We start from the raw sequence: 27,218 nt of genomic DNA, 5'->3' as shown, positions 1-27,218 counted from the left end.
TAAATTCATCATAGTGCCATACACAGCTAGGCACAATGTGCTCTACAGAGGCTCTATGAATGTATTTTAAAGTTATATTTTAAATTTCAAGATATTTAACAAAAAAGGTTATTAGCACCACTCCACAGAACAAGGTTCATCTGGAGAATTACAAATAATTTTAACCAATACACATCTAAAATTAATCCAGAGAGTTTAACTTTTCTGAAACCATTTCATTTATTAAACTGTAGAAATACACAGGAAGACATTTTTCTGGGTCATCCTTCTAAACCTTAGGTGTATCTGCAAAATCTCCAAAAATTTTGGACATACTTCATAATGTTTTACAAAGTTTTAAATGATGTATTATTTTGCAATCCTATAAGGAGTTTTCTTATGGAAAGCTAAATTTTGGTACATACACAACCAAGGCAAATTATCTATGTAATGGTCTCATATATTTAGCTTTTATGGTCCATTTGCCCTTAATAACTGAGATAATCCAGCTACAAACTTTGTTGAAAACTGTATAATATTGATTACAATATAATACTCTGAAATAGGCTTAAATTCAAGACAATCAATTTATAACACAGCCACTGAATCACCTAATAAAAATTTTCTTTCCCAACTTTGTATCATCAAAGACTACTTCTCAGTATAGGAATTAAATGTTAGATGTATGAGCGAATGACTAAATAAATTTTGTTTGATCAAGTTTTTAGATTGATAATTGAAGAATGTTTTATTCTTAAAGGATAAAGAAGAGTGCCTATGACAGGAGGGAAGTTTTATATTCCTAGTGTAGAAGCAAACCATATTTTTCTGTTTCTGATATCTACAATCAGAAGGTCCAGCTAGTTGCTCAAGAGTCCTAGCCTAGGGCACTCTTTCGAGGGAAGATGTGAATCTACTCTTGGCTCAAGTGCAGGAACACACTGTATATGGCTGAGATGACTAAGCTAGTGTGAAACCCCATGAGTCAGTGCAAACTTTCAGAGGGTTGGACTCTAAGAACTCAGGGTGACTTTAAAAGGAATACGATCTTCAAAGTTTAAAAATAACACAAGGAGAGAACTGTAATTCACAATAGTTGGTTAAGGATCTACAGGAAGGTGACTAACTTGTACCTAGTGTTTAAAAGCTTATTCTAGAGCAGCATTTTCTGAAGTATGTCCAGTGGAATGTATTTAATAGATGCAACTTGCAAAACCCATTGTCCGATAGCCTGGGAATCAGTGGTTATTAAACAGAGTTAAGGACATTTTTTTAGAGTAGTACTAATATGTGCTGTGAATTCCAAAGGCAAAGAAAGGGAATGAACTACTTCCTTAACTAATCTGATCATACAACCTTTTCTCTTTGTGGAATATTTCTTAGGGTTATTATTCAATGGAACATATTCTGAGGACTGCTTTGATTCTCAAAATGAAACCACTGATTCCACTTTAATGTTTGTGAAATTTAAAAATAATTTAAGAGTTCTAATCTGGAGCTCACACAAGGAACACACCTTATGCTCTGATCATTAAAGTATACAAATTAAGGTTCCTATTGCTGCCTAGCGGCAGTATACACTTAATTGTAGGGAAGATATGCAGCAAAACTACAACAACAAGAAAAACCAAAACAAAACAAAAACCAAAACCCCAGCCTACAGTACTGAACTGTAAACATACAGTTATAATATGACCATGAAGTTACAATTATCATTCATTGTATCATTTCAAATTGCTTTTTGTTACACACATACCCCTAGAAAGGTGCAATGTCCTGTTTCCCTTGTCTTTTCAAAACACCTACATGATGATGATGGATGCTTAATGGGTTCTTGAAAGCTGGGTTTTTTTTGGTGGAGAGAGTAGGGGTTTGGATGAGGGACAGGGAAATCTTGTGATAATTATTAACAGAAAAGCCTCAAAACCCTCAAATCTGAATCTAATATAGCAATTGAACAGCTCCGGCTCCAAGATTTGGTTAAGAAGTTGTGATGCATTTTCCCGTGGACATAAGTGAAATGACCAAAAGGCTCACTTTAGAAAACAGGTTATAGAAAAATAAAAGGTATATATTATATAGATACTAAATCAGCTGCTAACTTGCTGGCCTGGGTTCCCACCATTGTGATCTTTAAAATAGTTCATTTGCTCATTCATGTGTTCATTCACTCAACAAACAGAGGCTTGCAACCACAAGTCAGACACATACTAGGCTGGACACTGCCCTGAGAATGGATTTCACCCAACTTCGTGAATTCAGAGCATCACATACTACCTAGATATCATTTAATTTCTTAATATCATTAGCTAGCTTGGTCAGTGCCTGGCCCACAGAAGATGTTTGACACTGAGGGTAGTGGTAAAAATACCACCACCAGCAACATTTACAACGACTCCACTTACTGAGTGCTTACTATGTCCCAGGTACCAGTTGAGCACTTTGTGTATGTGATCTCATTGAATCATTCTCACAACACTTTCGTAGGTAGGTATTATACTGAGATACTGAGATGTGAAAGACTTGACCAAGTAAATAGTGGAGATAAAATCTGAACTCATCTCTGATTCCAAAGCCTTACTCTTAACTACTATGGAATAGAACTAAATACAAAAGCTCAGTCTTCAATGACTTTTTCAGGATTGTGGATCACAGGCAACCCTCATTTTACTGTGCTTCAAAGATACTGCATTTTTTTACAAATTGAAGGTTTGTGCAACCCTGTGTCAAGTAAGTCTATCAGCACCATTTTCCCAACAGCAATTGCTCACTTCAGGTCTGCATCACATTTTGGTAATTCTCACAAAATTTCAAACTTTTCCATTACTATATTTGTTATGGTGATCTGTGACCAGTGATGACGACTCACTGAAAATGGTTAGCATTTTTTAGCAATAAAGTATATTTTAATTGAGGTATACAAATTATTTTATTAAACATAATGCTATTATTGCACACTTAACAGACTACAGTATAGGGTAAACACAACTTTTATATGCATTAGGAAACCAAAAAATTGATTTGACTCACTTTTTTGCAATTTTCGCTTAATCACAGTGGTTTGGAACAGAAACTATGAATCTCGGAGGTCTATCTGTAATGTATTTATACATAAATGTGTAAAATGCAAGCTTATGATATAGGATCTATGATACGGAGTTTCCAAAAAGGCCATTTGTATGTTTTTTAGTGAACGGTTTTCTCTGGAACTTACTTTTGATTTACTGTGTCGTATGAGGGCAGACAGCAGTCTGTTGGACTCCCCCATCACACCAGCGTGATCTTTGGCTTCACACCATTCTACCAAACGCTCCACTAATTTAACATTCTTTCCCAGTTGTTCAGCAGCTTCTGCTATAGGAAAGAAGTCAAACCACAAAGGAAACAATCACTGATAGGCAACCAAGTGAAATAACTGGTAAAGATCTAAGAGTGTGAAAGAAAATTATACATATATATATATATACACACACACACACACATATATATATATATACACACACACACACATATATATGGCACAACACAATGATTTTATTAAGAACTGCAAATACTCCATTTCTAATGGACTATTTAGCTTTTTCTACAAAGTTGTGGACTTTCATACAAAACACAAAATACAAAACAATGTTATACTCTTATGGTTCAGCCTGGTAGTCTGTCAGTACTCTGGCAAACTGTAACAAAGGGTATGAGAAGGACTCTGAGAAATCAATATAGAGAAAGGTTTAGAATTTAGAAATAAGTAAATGAACACAATTCATTCCAAGGAGTAGTTTCCATCATTGTTTCTGTAAACAGAAAAATGATCTCCCTGTTTGCAAAATAAATTTTTAAAAATTTTGACTGTCCGTGTACCGCAACACGATTTTCAAGACAAGGTAAAAACGGGTATGAAACGGGGCGCCTGGGTGGCTCAGTTGGTTAAGTGTCTGCCCTCGGCTCAGGTCATGATCCTGGGGTCCTGGGATTGAGCCCCGCATCAGGCTCCCTGCTCAGCAGGGAGCCTCCTTCTCCCTCTCCCTCTGTTGCTCCCCCTGCTTGTGCTCTCTCACTCTCTCTGTCAAATAAATAAAACCTTAAAAAAAAAAATGGGTATGAAACGCTAAAACATAAAAACCCTTCAGAACTGCTAATAAATCAACATAAAACCAGGATTATATGTACAGTAGAGATGCAATATAATTTCCATTTAAACTCAATTATAACAAGCATGGAAATTAATGAATGAAACTCTAAAACCAATCTCTCTTTGCCTTTTATTTGCCATTTATCTTTATGATTACATAATTCTGAAAGCTAAAAACAAGTCCTTTTCAACTAAGGCAAATTGACTATCATACCAAAAATGTACCTTGTGAAAACATTTCTTTTACCTTGTGCATCTATTAACATTCTTAATGTTCCCAGAAGTTTGAACTGAACCGGAGGCATTTCAGACTTAAGGAATTTCAAAACTGCCTCTGTGACTCCAGCTGATAACATCTTTGCTTTATTTACAACTAGAGAGAAGGAGAGACTATGGTTAAAATGGTGCTAGCATTCTTGATGATAGTCATTCAATTCAATATGTATTTATTGTCTTAGTATTTTTAAGGCCCCATGTTACATTTTTCTATTTAAAAACAGTCTTGTTACTTTATTTTAAGAATAGGACTGGGGGTGGGGCATAATTATCCTGTTTGTCTATAGGAGCATAACATACAAAATCATATGTACTGGCTTTTTAAACCTACCCTCAAAACACTCAAACAATTTGTAAAGGAAATCTGACAGTTGTCTTCTTACTTACAAAGCAGCATAATTCTTCAGCTTTAGTAAATGTTTCTTTTTACCTCTGTCCTTGACCCAACTGTGTTAATCTAGGGGTTCACAAAAGGTAATAGAATATTTCATCTGAACAAACACAAAGATTATGTTTGGTGAAAACTATTTAACATATGATCTCCATTTATTAGTAAGAAAAATGTAAACAATTTGAAGACTTTTTTTTTTTCTTGGTCAGGATAGGTCCACAAATCACATAAAATAAATACCTCCCTAAACAATAGATCTTATTTCTTACATAGCTGCCTACCGTTCTTAAGTCCTACCTGGAATGGCCAGATTTCTGAGGGCACTTAATGCTGCATGCTGTACAGTTACATTTCCATCTTCAACATGTCTGTCCAGTAAATCCATAAGTTTTTCTACAATTCCATTGTCTACCATGTGAATACAGTTTCCATCTGAATGAAACAAAAGCATTTTTTTTCCTTTCCTCTTTACAAATATCTATAAATATTTTATAATAGTGATGCCTATCCATTATCTATCTACATTCGGGAAAAATGGAGCTACAAGAAAATAAAATGAATTCCAACTCTTTCTCCCATCAGATTTATAGATTTTTTTTCCTTTACTGAGTAAGAAGTCATGACAAGAAAAATCTCTAGCATACAGCCTGATAATATATTAGAAGATGAGTAAGTAGAAACCATAGCTTAAAATGTTTACCAATAGTTTTCACTTAAAGTGAACTATGCCCGAGTTCTGCCAATGTTACAGTGACAACAAAACATAGAGTGCTGTCATGGCTGATGTTTAAATTATTTTTCAATGTCAGAATTTTTGAAACATTTGTAAAGCAGAGAGAATATTATAATGAACCACTCACTATTTATTCCACATTTAGCTTCAATAGTTACCAATATTTTACTATTCTTAATTACATCATTGAGGAGTGAATGATCATCCTCAAAAATAAGGGAGTAAAAATGGAATAAGACATCCATTATAGAGTTACAAAGCTCATAATGGAATAAAATCAAACTAAAAACAAAAAATAACCCATATTTCCTAGTCACAGTCTAAGAATGAGTTTCTAGACTGAACAGCAGGAGTTCCAGACTTCAGAAATGAACATGAAGGTCTGGTGCCTTGGAAATGTTATTAAACCAAATTAAATATTCTACCCTAAACCAGAGGATTACCCACACTTGAGTTTTAGAGGCATAAAAGTATAAATTAAGGCGCAATAACCCTACAAAGAATACTAAGATTATTAAATCAAAAAATCACCAGGCAAGAGAGCATATCCTCCCAGATACAATGCATATTAGAATGGGACTCAAATTTAATGATCTATAAAGTGCAGAGTACTCAAAGAAGGACTTCATGATCACTGTTCATGATCTTTAAACTATCAGAACTTAGTTAAATTGCACAAAATATGTAATCTGTTAGAAAAATCACTAAGTAGGGGTGCCTGGCTGGTTCAGTCAGTAGAGCATGAGAATCTTGATCTCAGGGTAGGGAATTCAAGCCCCATGCTGGGAAGTAGAGCTTACTTAAAAAAAAAGGGGGGGGATCACTAAGTATTTCATCTCTAAAAAATTAAGGTAGTGGTACACTACATATACTTCTGAATTGTTCCAGTTTTACTACATGTAATGGCAAAGCAAAAATAAAAAAAATATATAGAACATCCAATTTAAAAAGGATGAAATAACATGCTTACCGTTTCTGGCAAAATTTGCAATTGCCAATGCTCCAGCAAGCTGTAGCTGGTGGTTATTTGATGGAATCCAGGACAGTACCCTTTGAAACACATTACCTTTTCCTCCTTCAAATAATTTCTGCATGGATTCATCTGGAGGTAAATGAAACAAATAGGTAAGAGGAAAAGAATTAAGAGTAACAAATCCATATTCCTATGTGACTATTCAACTGGATACATACTTCACAAACGATAATTCATAGAACGAAAAGTAATGACTCCTTTTATAATAAGCTTTTACTAGAGACTGGAAAAAGAGTTTAGGATTTTTCTAGTCTAAGTCCCAAATAACCCGCTAGGTTTCAGTCTTTTGGTGCCACAGCTAACCTACAACAGCTCTTTAAATATTGGAAGATAACGAAGACTCCTCTTTTCCAGGTTCATTATCTCTAGTTCTCTCCATGATGCATTTAAGGTTTCAAAATCATCACATCAACAGGATTAAATGAGGCAGGAAAATGAGAAAATGCCTAATATATATAGTGTTCACAAAAGAGACAACACATTTTTAAAAATCTGACAATCATGTTCTTCGATTGACTTAAATTATAACTCACCTCCAAGAAGTAGTAAAACCATTAGATCTGAAGCAGTTTTGAGCTCAGCAATATCATCCTCTTTGTCACTATCCACTTTCTGCTGAACAATCTCTAGTAGACATTCTACCAGGCCTGCTTCAACCAGCTGTAACTTAATAGCATCTAAAGAATATGTGAACAAAATAACCAAAACTTGAGATGAAATAAAAGTTGTTAGAAGCAATCCATTATGAAGAATTATAAGAAATAAAGAAAATGCATGATTTAGATAATACACCTTCAAAGATTTGAGTTTCAAAATGAACTGTCTGACAGTGTAGCTTATATACTTTTATTTCATTTTTTTACTTGAAATTAGGTCACTTTTTACAATATCTGGCAGCACCTAAACAAACTGATTCTCAGCTTTGAAGGGAAGTAATAGCACTCCACTGTTATTCTAGATATCATGCTCATGTTTAAAATACTTACTATAAAACACCCACACCATTTAAAATAAAACACATATGCCTGTAATATAGAGTTAAAATATATCCACTAATGGTGCTTGAATAGAAAGATATTGAAAAGTAGAGCTATTAGTAAATTTCAAACTATACGTTAAGTATATTTGGAATCATATTTGTATAGACGTGATTTTTCTAAGGCAGTTAATAAATCTACAACTTTCTGAACTTTAAAACTCATGTTTTTTAAAAGGGCTTCAGGTTTTCATTAATTTGAAGTTTTCCTGGGTGATGGTTACATGGTAGTTCATTATACTATATATCTGCATAGGTTTTAAATTTTCCATACTAAAAGTTGAAAGAAAAAAATAACTTTGAGCTTTCTGATGGATAACCAGCAACATGAAGGTATTTTAACAGCAAAATTTACATCCCAATTATACTGTTAAAAATTCTCTTCAGAGCAAGCTCTACTCTTATCAAATCGTTTGTTTGCACCCCTAATAACTTAGTATTTTTTTTTATTATAGAACTTATTTCATTGCAGACTTTTTTTTATTATAGAACTTATTTCATTGCAGACTTTATATTCATATCCGTATCTGTCTTCCCCATTAGAGTAGGTATTATACCTCTTTCATCTTTGTATTTTAACCTAAACTGGTCTACCTAAATGCTTTGGGTCTATTTTATAGCATTTAAGATAAATGCAGATCAACTGACCTTAGAAACATTTGCTATACAGAAATTATTAAATTTAAATCTTATTTTTTAGTTGGATTTTATTTTAGTCATTGGTTTCCCTACGCTGTATATGTACACATCTACAGCAATGGCAGCTTTAGGTTGTGATTTGGGAGAAACAAAGACCTTTTTATAATCGACATTTTCTTTTAGGCAATTTTAAGATATAAAAATTTAGCCTACCCCCAACACCAGGATCACTGGTATTCTTTAGAATATTATATCAGAACACACAGAATATTCAACCTGGAATATTTTTTTAAAAGGTACACTTGCACTGTGCCATGCTGGAAGTAGGGCGTTTCCTTGGTTACAGAATGCTAGGGCTAGAATTGTGTGACTAGAATTGAAGCCATGAGAAAAAGCCTTAAAATTCCTAAAAACTTGAATTATACAAATCCCAATTTTAATGTCTCCTTTGCATACAAGGAGAACCAAGGATGAACACTAAGGATATTCCAGAAATAACTTTTCAAAAGTATCATTCAATTCATTGCACAATTATAAAACAGAAGTGAAGGTGGTAAAGGAGAAAGCAGATATAAGAAAAACGTTGTTATTTTGATATATTGCAAGAAAGGTTACAGGTAATTCTCTGGTATAAAATTGACTGACATAATAAAAATTTCATTTGGCCAAACCACCAAATGAGATGAGAAACAAATTTCTGCCTAAAGAATAAGATCTAATGCATTTAGAAAATTTTAAATGTGTCAAGATTAAAGTTTACAGATCTCTCCTCTCCCAGTTTGACTGTAATCACATATATATGTGGGAGGCTTTAAGTAGCCTTATTAAGGAGGATAAGCAAGGCAGTCTGCCAAAGCAGATAGCCCAGCACACATTTATCAACACAATTCTGCCCAAGGACATCTATTTGTATAACCACCACTTGCATATATAGGTAAGTATACATACATATGTATCATATATAAATACATACATCTACTATATCTATGTACATTTATGTATTAAAAGTCTTCTCCAAATGGTGAAAAAAATGCCACAAATGCAGAAAAGTGCATAATATACATATTAGCTTAATCAATTACTATGAAGCAAATAACCATGTAATTTCCACCTAGATCAAGAAATTCATTGCATGCATCCCAGGGAGCCCCTTTGTGCATTCCCTTTTCCCGTCACATATTCCTCCCTCCATCCCTCTCAAATCACTACCCTGATTTTTATGGTAATCACGTTCATACTTTTCCTTATTATTTCACCAAATAAGCATTCCTGAAAACTACAGTTTAATTTTACCTTTTTGAATTTTTATATAAATGGAATCTTACAATACATATTTTTAGTGTTGGCTTTTTTCTATCAATGTTTGTAAGATTCATCTACACCATTGTTAGAGTTGTCTTCACTCCTGTTCATAAGTATAATTTTTTCCATTATATGAGTATACCATTATTTATTCTACTGTTAATGGACATAAGTTGTTTCTAATTTTTCATTTATTAGAGATAAAGCTAAGAACATTTCTGTAATGGTTCCTGGTGCACATGTACATGTTTCTGGGTATATTCTAAGAGCAAAACTGCTGGATCACACAGAATACAATCTTGAACCTGTTTTCCAAATTGTACCAATTTACACACCCACCAGCACTTAATGAGTTTCCACTGCTCCACACCCTCATCAACATTTGGTATTAGACTTTCCGGTGGCTATATAGTGTTTTATTTTGCATCCTGATTATTAATGAGTTAAGCATATTTTCATGTGTTTATTAGCCATTTGATCTTTTGTCAAGTGCCTATTTAAATCTTTTATGCATTTTCCCACTGGGCTTTCTATATTTTCCTTAATGATTTGTGGGAGTTTTTATAAATTGTACACATTCTGTTAATTATGTGTGTTGTGAATATCTTCTCTCACACACCATCTTGCTTTTCACTCTTAATGGTGTTTTTTGGTGTCTTTCATTTTCATTGGAAGTTTTAGCCAAATTTATCAATCTTTTCCTTTACGGTCAGGGATTTTTGTGACCTAAGAAAACTTTCTATAACTCCAAGGCCATGACGATATTCTCCTATCTTATATTTTTAAGGTATGCTTTCTGGTTCTTACTTTCCCATTTAGGTTAATTACCTATCTAAACTTTTTTACATACGGTATGAAGTACGGGTGTATATATGTGTCTTCATTTGTATTTTTTCCCATATTCCCAGCACTGTTTATTGAAAAGACTGCTCTTTCCACACTGTTTTGCAGTGACAACTTGTTTTTTTCTCCTAATAAAATAAGCACCTATTAATGCATCCATTTGTTTCTCAGGTATCCTGTTCTACTGGTCTTCTCATCCATCCTTGTACCAATACCACACAGTCTTTTAGTTACTACAGTTTTATCAGAATAAAGGTTTTTTTTCTTGATTAATCTTACTAGTGATTTACCAGTTTTATTTAGTCTTTTGGACTCAACTTTGGTGATTATATGCTTATATTGCATTATGTATTTTCTATTTTATTAATCTCAGCTCTTTAGATTTCCTTTCCTCCAAGTATGGCTTTACCTATATCACATAAGATTTAAGATATAATACTGTTTTCATTATTAGAAAATTTTCTAATTTCCAGCACGCCTTGGTGGCTTAATTGGTTGAGCATCTGACTCTTGGTTTCAGTGCAGGTCATGATCTTTGGGTCATGAGATCAAGCCCCGAGACAGGCTCTGCGCTCACAGCAGAGCCTGCTTGAGATTCTCTCCCTTTCCCTCCCTCCACTTGTGTGTGCGCTTGTGCATGTGCACTCTCGCTCTCAAATAAATAAATACAATCTTAAAAAAAAAGAAAATTTTCTAATTTCCATCATGATTCTCCTTTGACCTCTGAAGTACTGGAAATACATTTTTTTAATATCTAAATATAAAGGGATTTCCTAGTTATCTTTTTATTATTATTAGACAAGTCACTTAAGTCAGAGCACATACTCCATAAGATTGCAATCCTTTGAAATTTGTTAAAACTTTTTTCTTTTTTATTAAATTTTAAAAATTCAATAGTTAACATATAGTGTATCATTAGTTTCAGAGATAGAGTTCAGTAATTCATCAGTTGCACATAATACCCAGTGCTCATTACATGCCCTCCTTAATTCCCATCACACAGTTACCCCATCCCCCCACCCACCTCCCCTCCAGCAACCCTCAGTTTGTTTCCTAGGGTTAAGAGTCTCTTATGGTTTGTCTCCCTCTCTGATTTCATCTTATTTTATTTTTCCTTCCCTTCCCCTATGTTCATCTGTTTCTTAAATTCCACGTATGAGTGAAACCATATGATAATTCTCTTTCTCTGATAGACTTATTTTGCTCAGCAAAATACCCTCCATTTCCACTCACGTTGATGTAAACTTTTTCATGACTATATGTGTTTTATATATATCATGTGTACTTGAAAAGAAAGAGCCCTGCAGCTGGGTGCAGTATTCTAAAATATGTCCATTAAATCAATTTTCTTAATCATGTTAATCTTTTCTATAACCTTGTTATTGTTTTTTTATCTGCTTGTTTTATCAATTACTGAAAGAGATATTAAAATCTCCCATGATATTTATGGATTTGTTTATTTTTCTCCATAATTCTGAGTGTTTCTGTTTCATATGTTTTGGGGTAATGCATACTTATAGCTCCCAGGTGAATCAGACCTTTCATCACCTTATCTATTGAGTCTTTTAATCTTAAATTCTATTTTATCTGATATTAAATATAACTATCTCAGCCTTCTTTAAGTTTGAATGATTTATTTATTTATAAAGACTTATTTAGAAACAGAGCGTGTGTGCATGTAAGCAGGAGGGGGAAAGGGAGGGAGGAAAGGAGGGCAGAGGTAGGAGAGAAGCAGACTCCCCACTGAGCATGGAGCCTGATGTGGGGCTCATCCCAGAACCCAATATCATGACCTGACCCAAAACCAAGAGCCAGATGATCAACTGACTGAGCCACCCAGGCTCCCCTGAGTGATTTTTATTTTTTTAAATCCTTTTATTCTTAACTTATAATAAATCTCCTTATAATTAACAAGTTTTGTTTGTTTGAAAAATAATAGTTGATTTTTAAAAATTCAGTTGACAATTGGTCTCTTAATTAAAGGATTTAGGTCAAGTGCTTTTAATATAAGAAATACTATGTCTTAAATCTAGTATATTTTGTATGCCCTATTTGTATCCCCTGTTCCATGTTCCTTTTTCTCTCCTGTCTTGTTATTTTGAAGGTATACTTAAAAAAAAAAAAAAAAAAAATCTTTCCATTAGTTTGGCAGTTACACATTGTTTTTAAAAATTATTTTAGTAATCAAAGTTGGTGGTGGTGTACCTTCTCAGTTTTTACTCTGAAAATATCTTTATTTTGCCTTTAGTTTTTTTAAGATTTTATTTACTTATTTGACAGAGAGAGTGTGTGAGAACATGAAAGGGGGGGTAGGGGCAGAGGGCAAGGGAGAAGCAGACTTGCCGCCGGGCAGGGAGCCTGATGTGGGGCTTGATCCCAGGACCCCGGGATCATGACCTGAGCTGAAGGCAGACGCTTAACCAACTGAGCCACCCAAGTGCCCTTGTCTTTAGTTTTGAAGGATGTTTTCATGGGGTTTAGAAGTCTAGGTTGGCATTTTTTTTTTCAGCACGTAGATGTTTCAGCGCCATCTGGATTTCATTGTTGTGCTAGAAGATAAGCAATCAGCCAAACTGTCACCCTTTTTAAGATAATCTATTTTTTTCCAGGCTGTTTTTAAGATTTTCGTCATTAGTTTCCTGTCGTTTCAAGATAATATATCTAGATATAAATTTCTTTTTATCAGGTTTTAGATTCATTTGGATTTTTGAATATTTGTTATCTTACATTAATAATTTCTGGTAAATTCTCTGTCAAAATTTAAAAAAATATTGCCTCTGCTACCCCCACCACTTTTTGGAACTCCAAAAAACGTATGTGAGAGCTTCTCACTGTACCCTCTGTACTTCTTATTCTCTTTTTATGTATATTGGTTTTTTTCTCTCTTTATACTTCGTTCTGGATTTTATTCCAGTCTATCTTCCTGTTCACTAGTTCTCTAAGATGACTATATTTGATCTAAATCCATCCATTAGGTTCTTATTTTGGGTTGTACTTTTTTCAATTCAGTAATTTCCAATTGTTTCTTTTTCAAATCTGCTATGTCACTTTTTATAGTTTCTAGTTTCCTTATACATTTTTCAAGCTTCCCTATAACTATTTGAATATAATAGCATACCTATATTGAGTCAATGTCTAATAATTCTAATATCTGGAGATTTGCTGTTGCCTGTTCTTTGTGCTGGTTCTTGCTTACAATTGTCTTGTCTCCTCATGTATCTGGTCCTTACTGATTATGTGCTAGACACTGTATCTGAAAAATTATTTATATGGGATGGTTTGTTTACTCTGGTTCACTCTTATTCCTATGGTGTATCCCTTTAGATTTTTTATCAAAGATAGGAATAGTTTACCAGTGTCCACACTGTTCCTTTGCCCTGCAAGGCTTCATAAGTGAAGTTCAGCCTCTCAGGTGCCTTTTCCAGATGGGCATAAAAATGTGTAAGCTACAGAATCATGTTTTTGCCAAGACTTTAAAATCAAAGGAACTTGGAAAGTAGCTTTGGCAAATGTAGATATAGTTACAAAGTAGATAATGTAGCTGAAGTTATAGACACCCAAAGTAAAACATCAGATCATTAATAAAGCAAAGAAGGCTTTTGAGTTAAATAGCTGGCAATTAAGTAATATTAGGAAAAACGGAAAAAGCATACATGATAAAAAATCAAGAGATGCATTTATTTTCTCACCATTTTCTGCCAATGGAGCAAGAACTTCAAAAATCATTTCCCTTTTATCATGTTCTATTTGTTTCTTGAAGAGTCTTACCAGCTCTTCAGCAATGTTTGTACTGGCAAACTGTTCTTTACTTGACTCTGCAAAACAGGAGAGATAACCTTAGAGTAAACACACAAAATTAAATGCAGAAATTGTATTCTATTACTTTCAATACATGCTCATTTTGTACCATTACTGATAAATACAAATACTCTGCAAGAACAGGAACTATCAGATACATCTTAAATGCTCCTGAAAAGGAAAAATGGCCTTAAAGAAAACGTTCCAACCCAGTTTTATTCAACGCTATAAAAAAATGTTCACTAGCATAACATATAGGTAACCATAGCAACAATTAAATTACTAAGTTATAAATTCATAGTTTCAACACTTTTAGTCAAAGAAGAAAAACTGCTCATAACAGACTGCATTTTACAAGGCTGAAGTAAAGATGACTTATCATCATGTTTAGATCATTAAAATGGTATGCTCTTGTGCTGGTCCTGACATGCCTACTATTAAAGGTCAATTCTTCACATGTACATGGGGTCTCATTCCCTCCTGCCTCTTCAGCATTTCCAATCTCTCCTCACTCTGGGGCCCACCATCAGCATTTAAATATGCTCTAATATCTCTCACACAAAAAAGCAATATTAAAAACAACTTTCTCGGAGCACCTGGGTGGCTCAGTTGGTTGAGCCTCCAACTCTTGGTTTGGTCTCAGGTCATGATCTCATGGGCCGTGGGATTCAGCCCCCCCAACGGAAATCCATGCTCAGCAAGGAGTCTGCCTGAAGATTCTCTCCCTCTCCCCCCACTCACACATGTGTGCTCAAATAATCTTTAAAAACAATAAAATAAAAACTATCTTCTACTTTACTTTTCTTCAACTACCATCCAATCTCTGTTCAGTTTCACAAACAAGTTTCTTGCTAGCACCATCTACATATACTGTCTCTACTTTCTCAACTCGTCTGCATTTTTTTTTTTTTTAATATTTTATTTAAGAGAGAAAGAGAGTGAGAGAGAGAGCACAAGCAGGGGGAGCAGCAGAGGGAGAGGGAAAAGAAGGCTCCCTCGGAGCAAGGAGCCCGACGTGGGGCTCGATCCCAGGATCTCGGGACCATGACCCGAGCCGAAGGCAGACGCTCAATTAAACCCACTTCAAACTAATTTTGGCCCTCCTGCTCCTCCCCTTTTATCAGACCTCTGTAAATTCCGGTTCCTTGGGACTTGATCCTTTTCTTTCTTATCTTTTTGGTCCTTACTCTCATTCCAGACAATCTAATTCTCTTCCATAGCAACAAAACAGCACCTATACATTGATCCTTGTACAATCCTATCTCTAGCCCTCTTCTGTACTTCAAGCTACTTATTTAACTGGCCACCTGACATCTCCATGTGAATATCCGCCTCTCGTATCCAGACTCAATGTCTAAAATTAGGACTTTCAGTATTACCTGAAATCTGTTTTTCTTCCAGAGTTCCTTTACTTCCTTTACTTGGTAAATGAACAGTCCATCTATCCATCTATGCAGGAAGAAACCTAGCAGTCATTGATCACTTGTTCTCATTCAACTTTATCTCCAGTGAATTACCAAACTCTACCAATTTGCCTCCAAAATACAACTGGAATCCATTCCATTTCTCTCCAGTTATCTTCTTAATTTCTTTTGCTGCCTCAGATGTCCTAATAATTTATCCAGAATTTTCAGAGAATTCGACTAAATCCAACCTAGATTTGTTACTCTCTGTGTGTTGGGGGCACAGCTGACATCCTAGAATTTTTTATCATTATCTTGCTAGATACTTTCCTTCCAGTATTAGATACTCTATTATCTACATCCTTTTGCTTTCACTTGTTTTGATTTGGTATAAGCATCTTCCAAATCCACTCCCTATAATACGTATAGGAGGCAAATATTTTAAAATCTTAACTGTCTGAAAATGCGTTATCTCACCTAGAGTTTATGCCTCCAATTAGTCCCTCATCTCATTCCATTACTTTCTCATACTAGCAATTATCACAATTTATAACTATATGATTGTTTGTAAATTTGTTTAAAATGTTTCCATCTCACCCACTAAGCCATAAGCTCCTTGAGGGCAAGGACAGTGCTTATTAACTACCACTAACACTGTGTAGAGTATACTGCCATACACAGCAGGTGTCCAAAATAATGCCTGATTGAATGTGTGACTGAATGAACAATTAAATAAATACAAGAGGTAGGTTCTGCTCTCTAGTTTCAACCTCTGCTGATATCAAATAAATGTTCAACCAACTGAGACACCCAGGTACCTCTAAAGTTATTTTTATCAAAATTATACATGAGCTTAAAGAGATACTTAGTTCTAATACTTATATTACAAGAATCCAGTCTCCTTCTCCCATTTTTCCTTCTCAGAAGCCAAGCACATAAAGCTCTTTTAGCTAAGTCATTGGTATTTACCTCCATATTTTTAAATGGTTGAAACTAGAGAGCAGAACCTACCTCTTGTATTGGGGGAGGTACTACTCTACTCTCTAGTTTAAACCTCTGCTGATATCAAATAAAAAATACTGCAAGTTCAACTTTAAAAGAGAAAGGAGAAACACAAATCTTAACATGGCTTCATAGTTTTGATTCACTTCTCTTATTACACTGCTTTCAGTGTCTGCATCAGATCTATGCCAAAATGATGAAAATCTACCCCAAAACTTTATGATTCCTTCGTGCCATAAAAAAGAAGTAGGAGTGGAGTGTCTTTTCCAATAAGCTACCTCAACCCTCAGAGATCATATTCTACACATGTCAGCACACCTTACCCTATAAAGTGAGTTTGATATAAATAGGGATGATTTAAGTCCTGAGCACTGTTGGTTGCTCCTTTGCTTCAGAGAGTTCTTCAAATGGAAAGAATTTCAGGAACATAAAAGCATAGGTGAAGTAGACAGACATCAACATTTATCTATGTGCTCGCATTCTTTTTAAAAATAATAGTGTTTGTGTTCTTTTTTCCAATCCACATTCTACACCTTCAAACACTTAATAAACTAAAACCAAATCATTCCTGCTAAGTAATTCAGGCCATTTGCCACCACAAGGAAACAATGCATTATGATTAATACACATGTTAAAGAACAAGATCTGTATTTATCCTGCAGGTGGATACAGAGGAAAAAGCAGCATGAAGTATGATTTGAATCAAATGTCATGGATGCTTAACACCACCTTTAGCAAAACTTTCATTTTCTAAAGTTTTTTTTTTTTTTTTAGATTTATTTATTTTAGAGATACAGAGTGAGAGAGAGAACACAAGAGGGGGGAGGGTCAGAGGGAGGAGACTCCCTACTGAGCAGGAAGCCTGATTCAGGAGGGCTGGATCCTGGGATTACTGGATCATGACCCGAGCTGAAGACAAATGTTCAACCAACTGAGACACCCAGGTACCTCTAAAGTTATTTTTATCAAAATTATACATGAGCTTAAAGAAATACTTAGTTCTAATACTTATATTACCAGAAGAATCCAGTCTCCTTCTATTTTTCCTTCTCAGAAGTCAAGCACATAAAGCTCTTTTAGCTAAGTCATTGGTATTTACCTCCATATTTTTAAATAACATATTTGTATTGACACTTTTTGATTTTTTAGTTTTAAGTATTTTTGACTTTCCAATATAAACAATTAGGCCTTAGCTTTCTCTTATTTCCCCCTCTACCAAAGCCTTCATCTTTTCAATATAATTATAATTTTGGTTATATTAGTAATTAGTGTTTTAATAATACAGTATTTCATTTTCCCTAGAACTATTTTTTGTTCCTCTGGGATTAATTTTTTTTTCATTTGCTTAGTTTTCTATGTACTTATCATTAATTCAGCTCCAAACTCCAAACTGTTGATCAGCTGTCTGATCTTCTCTTAAGAAGCTCACTTTAGGTAATAATCAATTTCATCTCCTCCAAGAATTACCCTAACCCCAACTCTAGCAGCCTCTGACTTGTTCCAATCTGGACTAGTTGGTCTTTGAAAACAGGCCATTTGGGGCTCTCATGTCACCATCCTACTAGGAATTCTTCTTTTCCTGTTGGATCTCTTGTCTCCTGATTTCTATGTAGTCTTCTTTCTTAATTTAAATCCTTTGCTTTGGTGGAACACATCTTCCAGTGGCTTCCAGAAAGATATGTAGGTTATTAATTTTCTGAGATGTTCATGTTTGATAATGTCTTTATTATAACTTCACACTTGTTTGACAGTTTGATTTGGTATAGAATTCTATATTGGAAATAGTTTTCCCTCCAATTTTTGAAGGCAGTACTTTATTTTCTTCTGGCTGCCAGTGTTTTGAGACATCTAATGTCTACATATTCACAGTTTTTTGTATGCAACTTTTTGTCCTCTAAGTTTGTAAGATGTTCTTTGCCCTATTTTAAAATTTCAAAAAGATGTGCCATGATCTGGGTCTATTTTCGTCCATTAGGCTAGGCATTTGACAGACCCAATCATGCAAAATTATGTACTTTAGTTCTGTGATACTTAAGTTATTCAGCAATGGTCTGCTTATCTATTTCTAAAACTTTTGGCCTAATTCTCTATCTGTATTTTCTCTTCTATTTTCTATCCCTCTCTTGTTTTTTGCTTTACTTCTGCAACTATTTCTCCAAACAACTGTCTTTCATTTTAGCTACTGTGCTTTTAATGTTTAAGATTTTTTGTTCTGTTCCTCTTTAAAAATAGCATCCTTACAGTTTCACACTTCCAGTATTTTTTCTCACTTACCTGAGTATATTTGCCTTTTCCTCACCCTGCATGGTTTCTATTTCCTCCAAATTGTTTTTTCTATTTATTTCATCACCTTTGATGTTAGAAGCTATCCTTACCTCTCTAATTGTCTATATATTGATTACAAATTGGGATTTAAGTTGGCTGGGACGATGGTAGAGTAAGAAGGCCCTAACCTTGTCCTGTCCAATGGATACAACTAGATAATACCCATATCAGCATAAATAACCAAGGAAATGACCTGAAGACTGCAGAACAAACTCTACAACTAAAGGCAGAGAAAAGGTCACATCAAAGACGGTAGGAAGGTGGTCTGGGAGTGAAACAAACTGTGGCTGTCCATGGTGGGGAGGGTGCCGATGGCGCAGAGAAGGGCAGAACACAGACTTTCACACCAAGAAGCCAATAAACAGGGAGGAAGAATCTCTGTAATATTTACCTTTGATAGTGAGAGGGGCCAAATTTTATAAGTTCTTAAAACCAGTGGGACTTAAAGCCTGGAATTTTAAAAATCAGGGGCTCAGCTCTGGGACAGCCCAGAAGGCATTAGGAAGTGGAGTTCCTGCCCTTAAAGAGACAGCACGGCAAACAGACTGTGCAGATACAGTGTAAAACCAGCAGTTTGAAAAACGCTGGGGGACAGACAAGGGGGGAATAATTTGCTCATCTCAGAGCACACCTGGGAGAGACAAGGATCGGGGGAGACCCCTCCAGGAACGAAGGAGCTGGCAGGTACCATTTCCCTCCTATGTTGACAGCCTGGTATCCACACTCCTTACCTTAGTTGCATTAAGCAACCCCACCCCCCACACTTTGGCAGATCTACCTTTCCCAGTCATGCTCACCTCAGTTCCAGTGCTGTGCCCTACACCCTCCTCCCCAGAAGACCAGTGAAAACCCTGCCAATTCCATATCTCCTGACCTGCCCATTTTGTGGGACCTTGGTCCTGGCAGGGGCATGTCTAGTTTTGCAAGCAGACCACCACACATCTTGCTGCATACAGTAGAACAAGAGCCTCTGCAGACAATTACAATGAAGGAAAAAGAGGCCAAGACTCAACAGCACAGCACATGCAACACACACAGGAGAGGTCCCTGAAGTGCCAGGCCCTGGGGAACACGGGACACTGCACTGCAGGGCACTATTGGACCTCTTCTTCATAAGACTATTACTGTCAAGAGCAAGAGAAGTAGCTGACTTTCCTAACACACAGAAACAGACACAGAAAGTCAGACAAAATGAGACAGAGAAACATCTCCTAAACAAAAGAACACAATCAAACCACAGCAAGAGACCAAAGCAAAACAGATATAAGTACTATGCTGGATAGAAAATTTAAAGTAATGATCATAAAGATACTCACTGGACTGGAGAAAAGAGTGGAGGACATCAGTGAGACCCTTGACATAGAGATGAAAAAGAACCAATCAGAGATCAGGAACACAATAAATGAAATTAAAAATACACTTGATGGAATAAATACCAGGTTAGATGAAGCAGAGAAATGAATGGCCTGGAAGACAGAGTAATGGACAGTAACCAAGCTGAACAAAGGAAAGAAAATTATGCAAATTGAAAATAGTTTTATGGAACTCAGTGACTCCATCAAGCATAACAACATCCACATTATAGGGAACTCAGAAAAACAAGAGAGAGATAAGGGGGCAGAAAATTTACCTGAAGAAATAATAGCTGAAAACTTCCCTCATTAGGGGAAGGAAACAGATATCCAGATCAAGGAGGCACAGAGATCCCCCAAAAAATTCAACCCAAGGAAGTCCACACCAAAACACATAATAATAAAAATGGCAAAAGGTAGTGATTAAAAAAAAAATTTTAAGGAGCAAGAGAAAAGAAGGCAGTTATATACAAGGGAAACCCCATAAGGCTATCAGTGGACTTTTCAGCAGAAACTTCACAGGCTAGAAGGGAGTGGCACGATACATTCAAAGTGCTGTAAGGGAAAAATCTGCAGCTAAGAATACTCTAACAAGGGCATCATTCAGAATAGAAAGAGAGATAAAAAGTTTCTCAAAGAGTTCATGACCACTAAACCAGCCTTACAAGCAACATTAAGGGAGACACTTCGGGTGAAAAAGGAAAGACCACAAGTGAGAGTAAGAAAAGTAAAAAGCACAAAAGCAATAAAAATATTCCTGTAAAAATCAGTCAAGGGATTCATAAAATAAAAGGATGTAAAGTATAATACCACATACTAAAATTGTGTGTGTGGCGGGGAGAGAAGTAAAGAATGGACTCAAACTTAAGTAACCATCAACTTATTATAGACTGCTATACACAAAAGACGTTATATACAAACCTAATGGTAACTAACCACAAATCAAAAACCAGTAATAGATATGCAAAAAATAAAAACAAAGGAATCCATGTGTAGCACTAAAAAAAGCCAAGAAACCATGAAAGAGAACAATAGAAGGATCAGAGAGAATCTACACAAACAACCACAAAACAAGTAACAAAATGGCAATAAATATCTATAAATAATTACTTTGAATGCAAATGGACTTAATGCTCCAATGAAAAGACGTAGGGTAAAGGAGCGGATAAAAAAACAAGACCCATCTATACGCTGCTTACAAGAGACTCATTTCAGACCAAAACACACCTGCAAATTGAAAGTGAGGGGATGGAGAAATATTTATCATGCAATGGATGCCAAAAGAAAGCTGGAATAGCAATACTTATACTGGACAAAACAGACTTTAAAACAAAGACTATAACAAGAGACAAAGAAGGATACATTATAATAATAAAGGGGACAATCCAACAAGAGGATATAACAACTATAAATATTTATGCACCCAATATGGAAGTACTCAAATACATAAAACAGTTCATAAAAATCAATAGTAATACAATAATAGCAATAATCACAAGGATTACAATAGCAAGTAATACAATAACAGCAAGTAATACAATAATACAATAGTAATAATACCCCACTTACATCAATGGACAGATCATCCAAACAGAAAATCAACAAGGAAAGAATGACTTCAAATAACACACTGGATTTAACAGACAAATTCAGAACATTCCAGCCTAAAACAGCAGAATATACATTCAAGTGCACACGAAACATTTTCCAGAATAGATCACATTATTAGGTCACAAAACAAGTCTCAGTAAAAAAAAATAAATTAAGCAACCTGGAAGAAATGGATGCCTTCCTGGAAACCTATAAACTACCAAGACTGAAACAGGAAGAAATTGACAACCTGAATAGACCAATAACCAGTAACGAGATTGAAGCAGTGATCAAAAACCTCCCAAAAAACAAGAGTCCAGGGCCTGATGGACTCCCTGAGGAATTCTACCAAACATTCAAAGAAGAAATAATACCTATTCTCCTGAAGGTGTTTCAAAAAATAGAAACAGAAGGAAAACTTCCAAACTCATTCTATGAGGCCAGCATTACCTTGATCCCCAAACCAGGCAAAGACCCCATCAAAAAGGAGAATTACAGACCGATATCCCTGATGAATACGGATGCCAAAATTCTCAATAAAATCCTAGCTAATAGGATCCAACAGTATATTAAAAGGATTATCCATCAGGACCAGGTGGGATTTATCCCTGGGATGCAAGGGTGGTTCAACATTCGCAAATCCATCAATGTGATAGAACACATAAGTAAGAGAAGAGACAAGAACCACATGGTCCTCTCAATTGATGCAGAAAAAGCATCTGACAAAATACAGCATCCTTTCCTGATTAAAACTCTTCATAGTGTAGGGATAGAGGGAACATTCCTCAAGTTCATAAAAAGCATCTATGAGGCGCCCACAGCGAAAATCATTCTCAATGTGGAAAGGCTGAGAGCCTTTCCCGTAAGATCAGGAACATGACAAGGATGCCCACTCTCACCACTACTATTCAACATAGTATTGGAAGTCCTAGCAACAGCAATCAGACAACAAAAAGAAATAAAAAGTATTCAAATTGGCAAAGAAGAAGTCAAACTCTCTCTCTTCGCAGATGACATGATACTTTATGTGGAAAATGCAAAAGACTCCAGCCCCAAATTACTAGAACTCATCCAGCAATTCAGTAATGTGGCAGGATACAAAATCAATGCACAGAAATCAGTTGCTCTCCTATATACTAACAATGTAACTGCAGAAAGAGAAATTAGGGAATTGATTCCATTTACAATAGCAGCAAAAACTGTAAGATACCTTGGAATAAACCTAACCAAAGAGGTAAAGGATCTATACTCTAGAAACTACAGAACACTTATGGAGGAAACTGAAGACACAAAAAGATGGAAAAACATTCCATGCTCATGGATCGAAAGAATAAACTTTGTTAAAATGTCTATGCTGCCCAGAGCAATCTATACTTTCAACGCCATCCCAGTCAAAATACCAACAGCATTTTTAAAGTGCTGGAACAAACACTCCTAAAATTTGTATGGAATCAGAAAAGACCCCAAATCACCAAGGAATTGTTGAAAAAGAAAAACAAAGCTGGGGCATCACATTGCTTGATTTCAAGCTCTATTACAAAGCCGTGATCACCAAGACAGCACGGTACTGGCACAAAAACAGACACATAGACCAATGGAACAGAATAGAGAGCCCAGATATGGACCCTCAACTCTATGGTCAAATAATCTTCGACAAAGCAGGAAAAAAATATGCAATGGAAAAAAGACAGTCTCTTCAATAAATGGTGCTGCGAAAATTGGACAACTACATACAGAAGAATGAAACTAGACCATTCTCTAACACCATACACAAAGATAAACTCAAAATGGATGAAAGACCTCAATGTGAGACAGGAATCCATCAAAATCCTAGAGGAGAACATAGGCAGTAACCTCTTTGACATCGGCCACAGCAACCACTTTCAAGATACATCTCCAATGGCAAGGGAAACAAAAGCGAAAATGAACTTTTGGGACTTCATCAAGATAAAAAGCTTCTGCACAGCAAAGGAAGCAGTCAACAAAATAAAGGCAACTGACAGAATGGGAGAAGATATTTGCAAATGACACTACAGGCAAAGGACTGAGATCCAAGATCTATAAACTTCTCAAACTCAACACCCAAAAACTAAATAATCAAGTCAAAAAATGGGCAGAAGACATGAACAGACACTTCTCCAAAGAAGATATACAAATGGCTAACAGACACATGAAAAAATGTTCATCATCATTAGCCATCAGGGAAATTCAAGTCAAAACCACATTGACATACCACCTTACACCAGTCAGAATGGCAAAAATAGACAACACAAGAAACACAAATGTTGGAGAGGTTGTGGAGAAAGGGGAACCTTCTTACACTGTTGGTGGGAATGCAAGTTGGTACAGCCACTTTGGAAAAACAGTGTGAAGGTTCCTCAAAAAATTAAAAATGGAGCTACCCTATGACCCAGCAATTACACTACTGGGTATTGACCCCAAAGACACAGATGTAGTGAAAAGAAGGGCCATATGCATCCCAATGTTCATAGCAGCAATGTCCACAATAGCCAAACTGTGGAAAGAGCTGAGATGCCCTTCAATAGACAAATGGATAAAGAAGATGTGGTCCATATATACAATGGAATATTACTCAGCCATCAGAAAGGATGAATACCCAACTTTTGCATCAACATGGATGGGACCAGAGGAGATAATGCTAAGTGAAATAAGTCAAGCAGAGAAAGTCAATTATCATATGGTTTCACTTATTTGTGGAACATAAGGAATAGCATGGAGAACATTAGAAGGAAGGGAAAAATGAAGTGGGGGGAATCGGAGGGGGAGACGAACCATGACAGACTATGGACTCAGAGAAACAAACTGAGGGTTTTAGAGGGGAGATGGGTGGGGGATGGGTTAGCCCAGTGATGGGTATCAAGGAGGGCACGTATTGCATGGAGCACTGGGTGTTATACGCAAACAATGAATCATGGAACACTACATCAAAAACTAATGATGTACTTTATGGTGACTAACATAACATAATAAAATTAAAAAAAAAATCAGTCATACCATGCATCTTTTTTTTTTTTTTAAAGATTTTATTTATTTATTTGGGAGAGAAAGAGAGAGAGACAGCAAGCATGAGCAGGGGGAGGGGGAGAGGGAGCAGCAGACTCCCTGCTGAGTAGGGACCCCGGAATCATGACCTGAGCTGAAGGCAGATACCTAACCGACTGAGCCATCCAGATGCCCCACCATGCATCTTTTCTGACCACAAGCCTATGAAATTAGAATTCAGTCACAAGAAGAAATCTGGAAAGAGCACAAAAACATAGAGGTTAAATAACATGCTACTAAATAATGAATGGGTCTACCAAAAATCAAAGAAATTAAAAATTACATGAAAAAATGAAAATGAAAAACAGTGGTCCAAAATCATTGGGATGCAGCAAAAGTGGTTCTAAGAAGGAAGTTTACAGCAATACAGGACTACCTCAAGAAGCAAAAAAAAATCTCAAATAAACAACCTAACCTTACACCTAAAGGAGCTACAAAAAGGAGAACAAACGAAAGCCAAACTCAACAAAAGGAAATAATAAAGACTAGAGGAGAAATAAATGATATAGAAACGAAAAAACAATAGAACTGATCAATGAAACCAGGAGGTGGTTCTTTGAAAAGATCAACCAAATTGATACTAGGAAGACTCATTAAAAAAAAAAAAAAGAGGGCCCAAATACCAACAAATTGGACAACTTAGGAGAAAAGGAAAAATTCCTAGAAATAAATAACCTACCAAAACGAAGGAGGAAGAAATAGAAAATTTGGACAGACCAATTACCAGCAATGAAATTATATCAGTAATCAAAAAACTCCCAACAAACAAAAGTCCAGGACCAGTTTCACATGTGATTTCTACCAAACATTTAAAGAAGAGTTAATATCCACTCTTCTCAAACTATTCCAAAAAATACAAGAGGAAGGAAATCTTCCAAATTCATTCTAGGAGGCCAGTATCACCCTGATACCAAAACTAGATAAAGATACTACAAGAAAAGAAAACTACAGGTAAATATCTCTCATGAATATAGATGCAAAAATCTTCAACAAAATATTAACAAACTGAATCCAACAATACATTAAAAAAAATCATACACCACAATCAAGTGGGTTATTCCTGAGATGCAAGTGTGGTTAAAACAATCAATATGATACATCACATTCCATAAAGGATAAAAACCATATGATCATTTTAATAGAAGCAGAAAAAGCATTTGACAAAGAAAGAAATCCATTCATTATAAAAACCCTCAACAAAGTAGTTCTAGAAGGAACATATCTCAACATAATAAAGGCCCTATATGAAACACCCACAGCCAACATCATACTCAATGGTGCAAAACTAAAAGCTTTTCCCTTAAGGTCAGGAACAAATCAAGGATACCACTCTCAAGACTTCTATTCAACATAGTATTGGAAGTCCTAGTCATAGCAATTAGACAACATAAAGAGATAAAAGGCATCCAAATTGGTAAGGAAGAAGTAAAACTCTTAGTATTTGCAGATGACATGATACTATACATAGAAAATCCTAAAGACTCCACCAAAAAACTACTAGAACTGATAAATGAATTCAGTGAAGTAGCAGGATACAAAATCAATGTACAGAAATCTGTTGTATTACTATACACTAATAATGAAGCAGGAGAAAGTGAAATTAAGAAAATAATTCCATTTACAGTTGCACTGAAAACAATATAACGTCTAGGAATAAACTAAAGAGGTGAAGGACCTCTATTCTGAAAACTATAAAACATTGATGAAAGAAATTCCAGACAACTCAAAGAAATGGAAAAACATTCCATGCTCACGGGTTAGAAAAGCAAATATTGTTAAAATGTCTATACTACTCAAAGCAACCTAGAGGTTTAATGCAATCCCTATCAAAATACCAAAAGTATTTTTCATGGAACTAGAACAAACAATCTTTAAATTTGTATGGAACCACAAAAGACCTTGAATAGCCAAAGCAATCTTGAAAAAGAAAAACAAAACTGGAGGTATCAAAATCTCAGACTTCAAGTTATATTGCAAAGTGGTAGTATTTAAAACAGTATGGTACTAGCATAAAGATAGACACATAGATAAATGGAATATAACAGAAAACCCAGAAATAAACCCACGATTATATGGTCAATTAATCTTCGACAAAGGAGGAAAGAGTAATCTAATAGGAAAAAGACAATTCCTTCAACAAATGATGTTGGGAAAACTGGACAGCCACATGCAAAAGAACGAAACTGGGGCACTTTCTTTCACCATACACAAAAATAAACCAAAATGGATCCAAGACCAAAATGTGAGACCTGAAACCACAAAAATCCTAAAAGACAGCACAGGTAGTAATTTCTCTGACATTGGCCACAGCAACATTTTACTAG

At 35.4% G+C, this 27,218-nt stretch overlaps 1 protein-coding gene across 4 annotated transcripts in view; it reads right to left on the bottom strand.

Moving 5' to 3' along the window:
• Nucleotides 1-27,218, bottom strand: part of RAP1GDS1 (Rap1 GTPase-GDP dissociation stimulator 1) — a 157,967-nt gene that overhangs the window by 11,418 nt on the left and 119,331 nt on the right. For 3 of the 4 annotated variants that reach the window (XM_036089491.2, XM_036089493.2, XM_036089494.2), the window contains 6 exons: nt 14,051-14,176; nt 7,075-7,218; nt 6,479-6,610; nt 5,073-5,207; nt 4,356-4,481; nt 3,194-3,333 (listed from right to left, as the gene is read on the bottom strand). In XM_036089491.2, the coding sequence (XP_035945384.1) occupies nt 3,194-3,333; nt 4,356-4,481; nt 5,073-5,207; nt 6,479-6,610; nt 7,075-7,218; nt 14,051-14,176 (803 nt within the window). The remainder of the gene's footprint in view (nt 1-3,193; nt 3,334-4,355; nt 4,482-5,072; nt 5,208-6,478; nt 6,611-7,074; nt 7,219-14,050; nt 14,177-27,218) is intronic. The other variant, XM_036089492.2, reaches the window with a different exon arrangement.

The sequence above is a fragment of the Halichoerus grypus genome, chromosome 3 (assembly GCF_964656455.1).
Source record: "Halichoerus grypus chromosome 3, mHalGry1.hap1.1, whole genome shotgun sequence".
In the NCBI taxonomy this organism is placed as follows: Eukaryota; Metazoa; Chordata; class Mammalia; order Carnivora; family Phocidae; genus Halichoerus; species Halichoerus grypus.
Note: the sequence above shows the minus strand (reverse complement) of the source record. Positions and strands in the feature narration are given on the sequence as shown.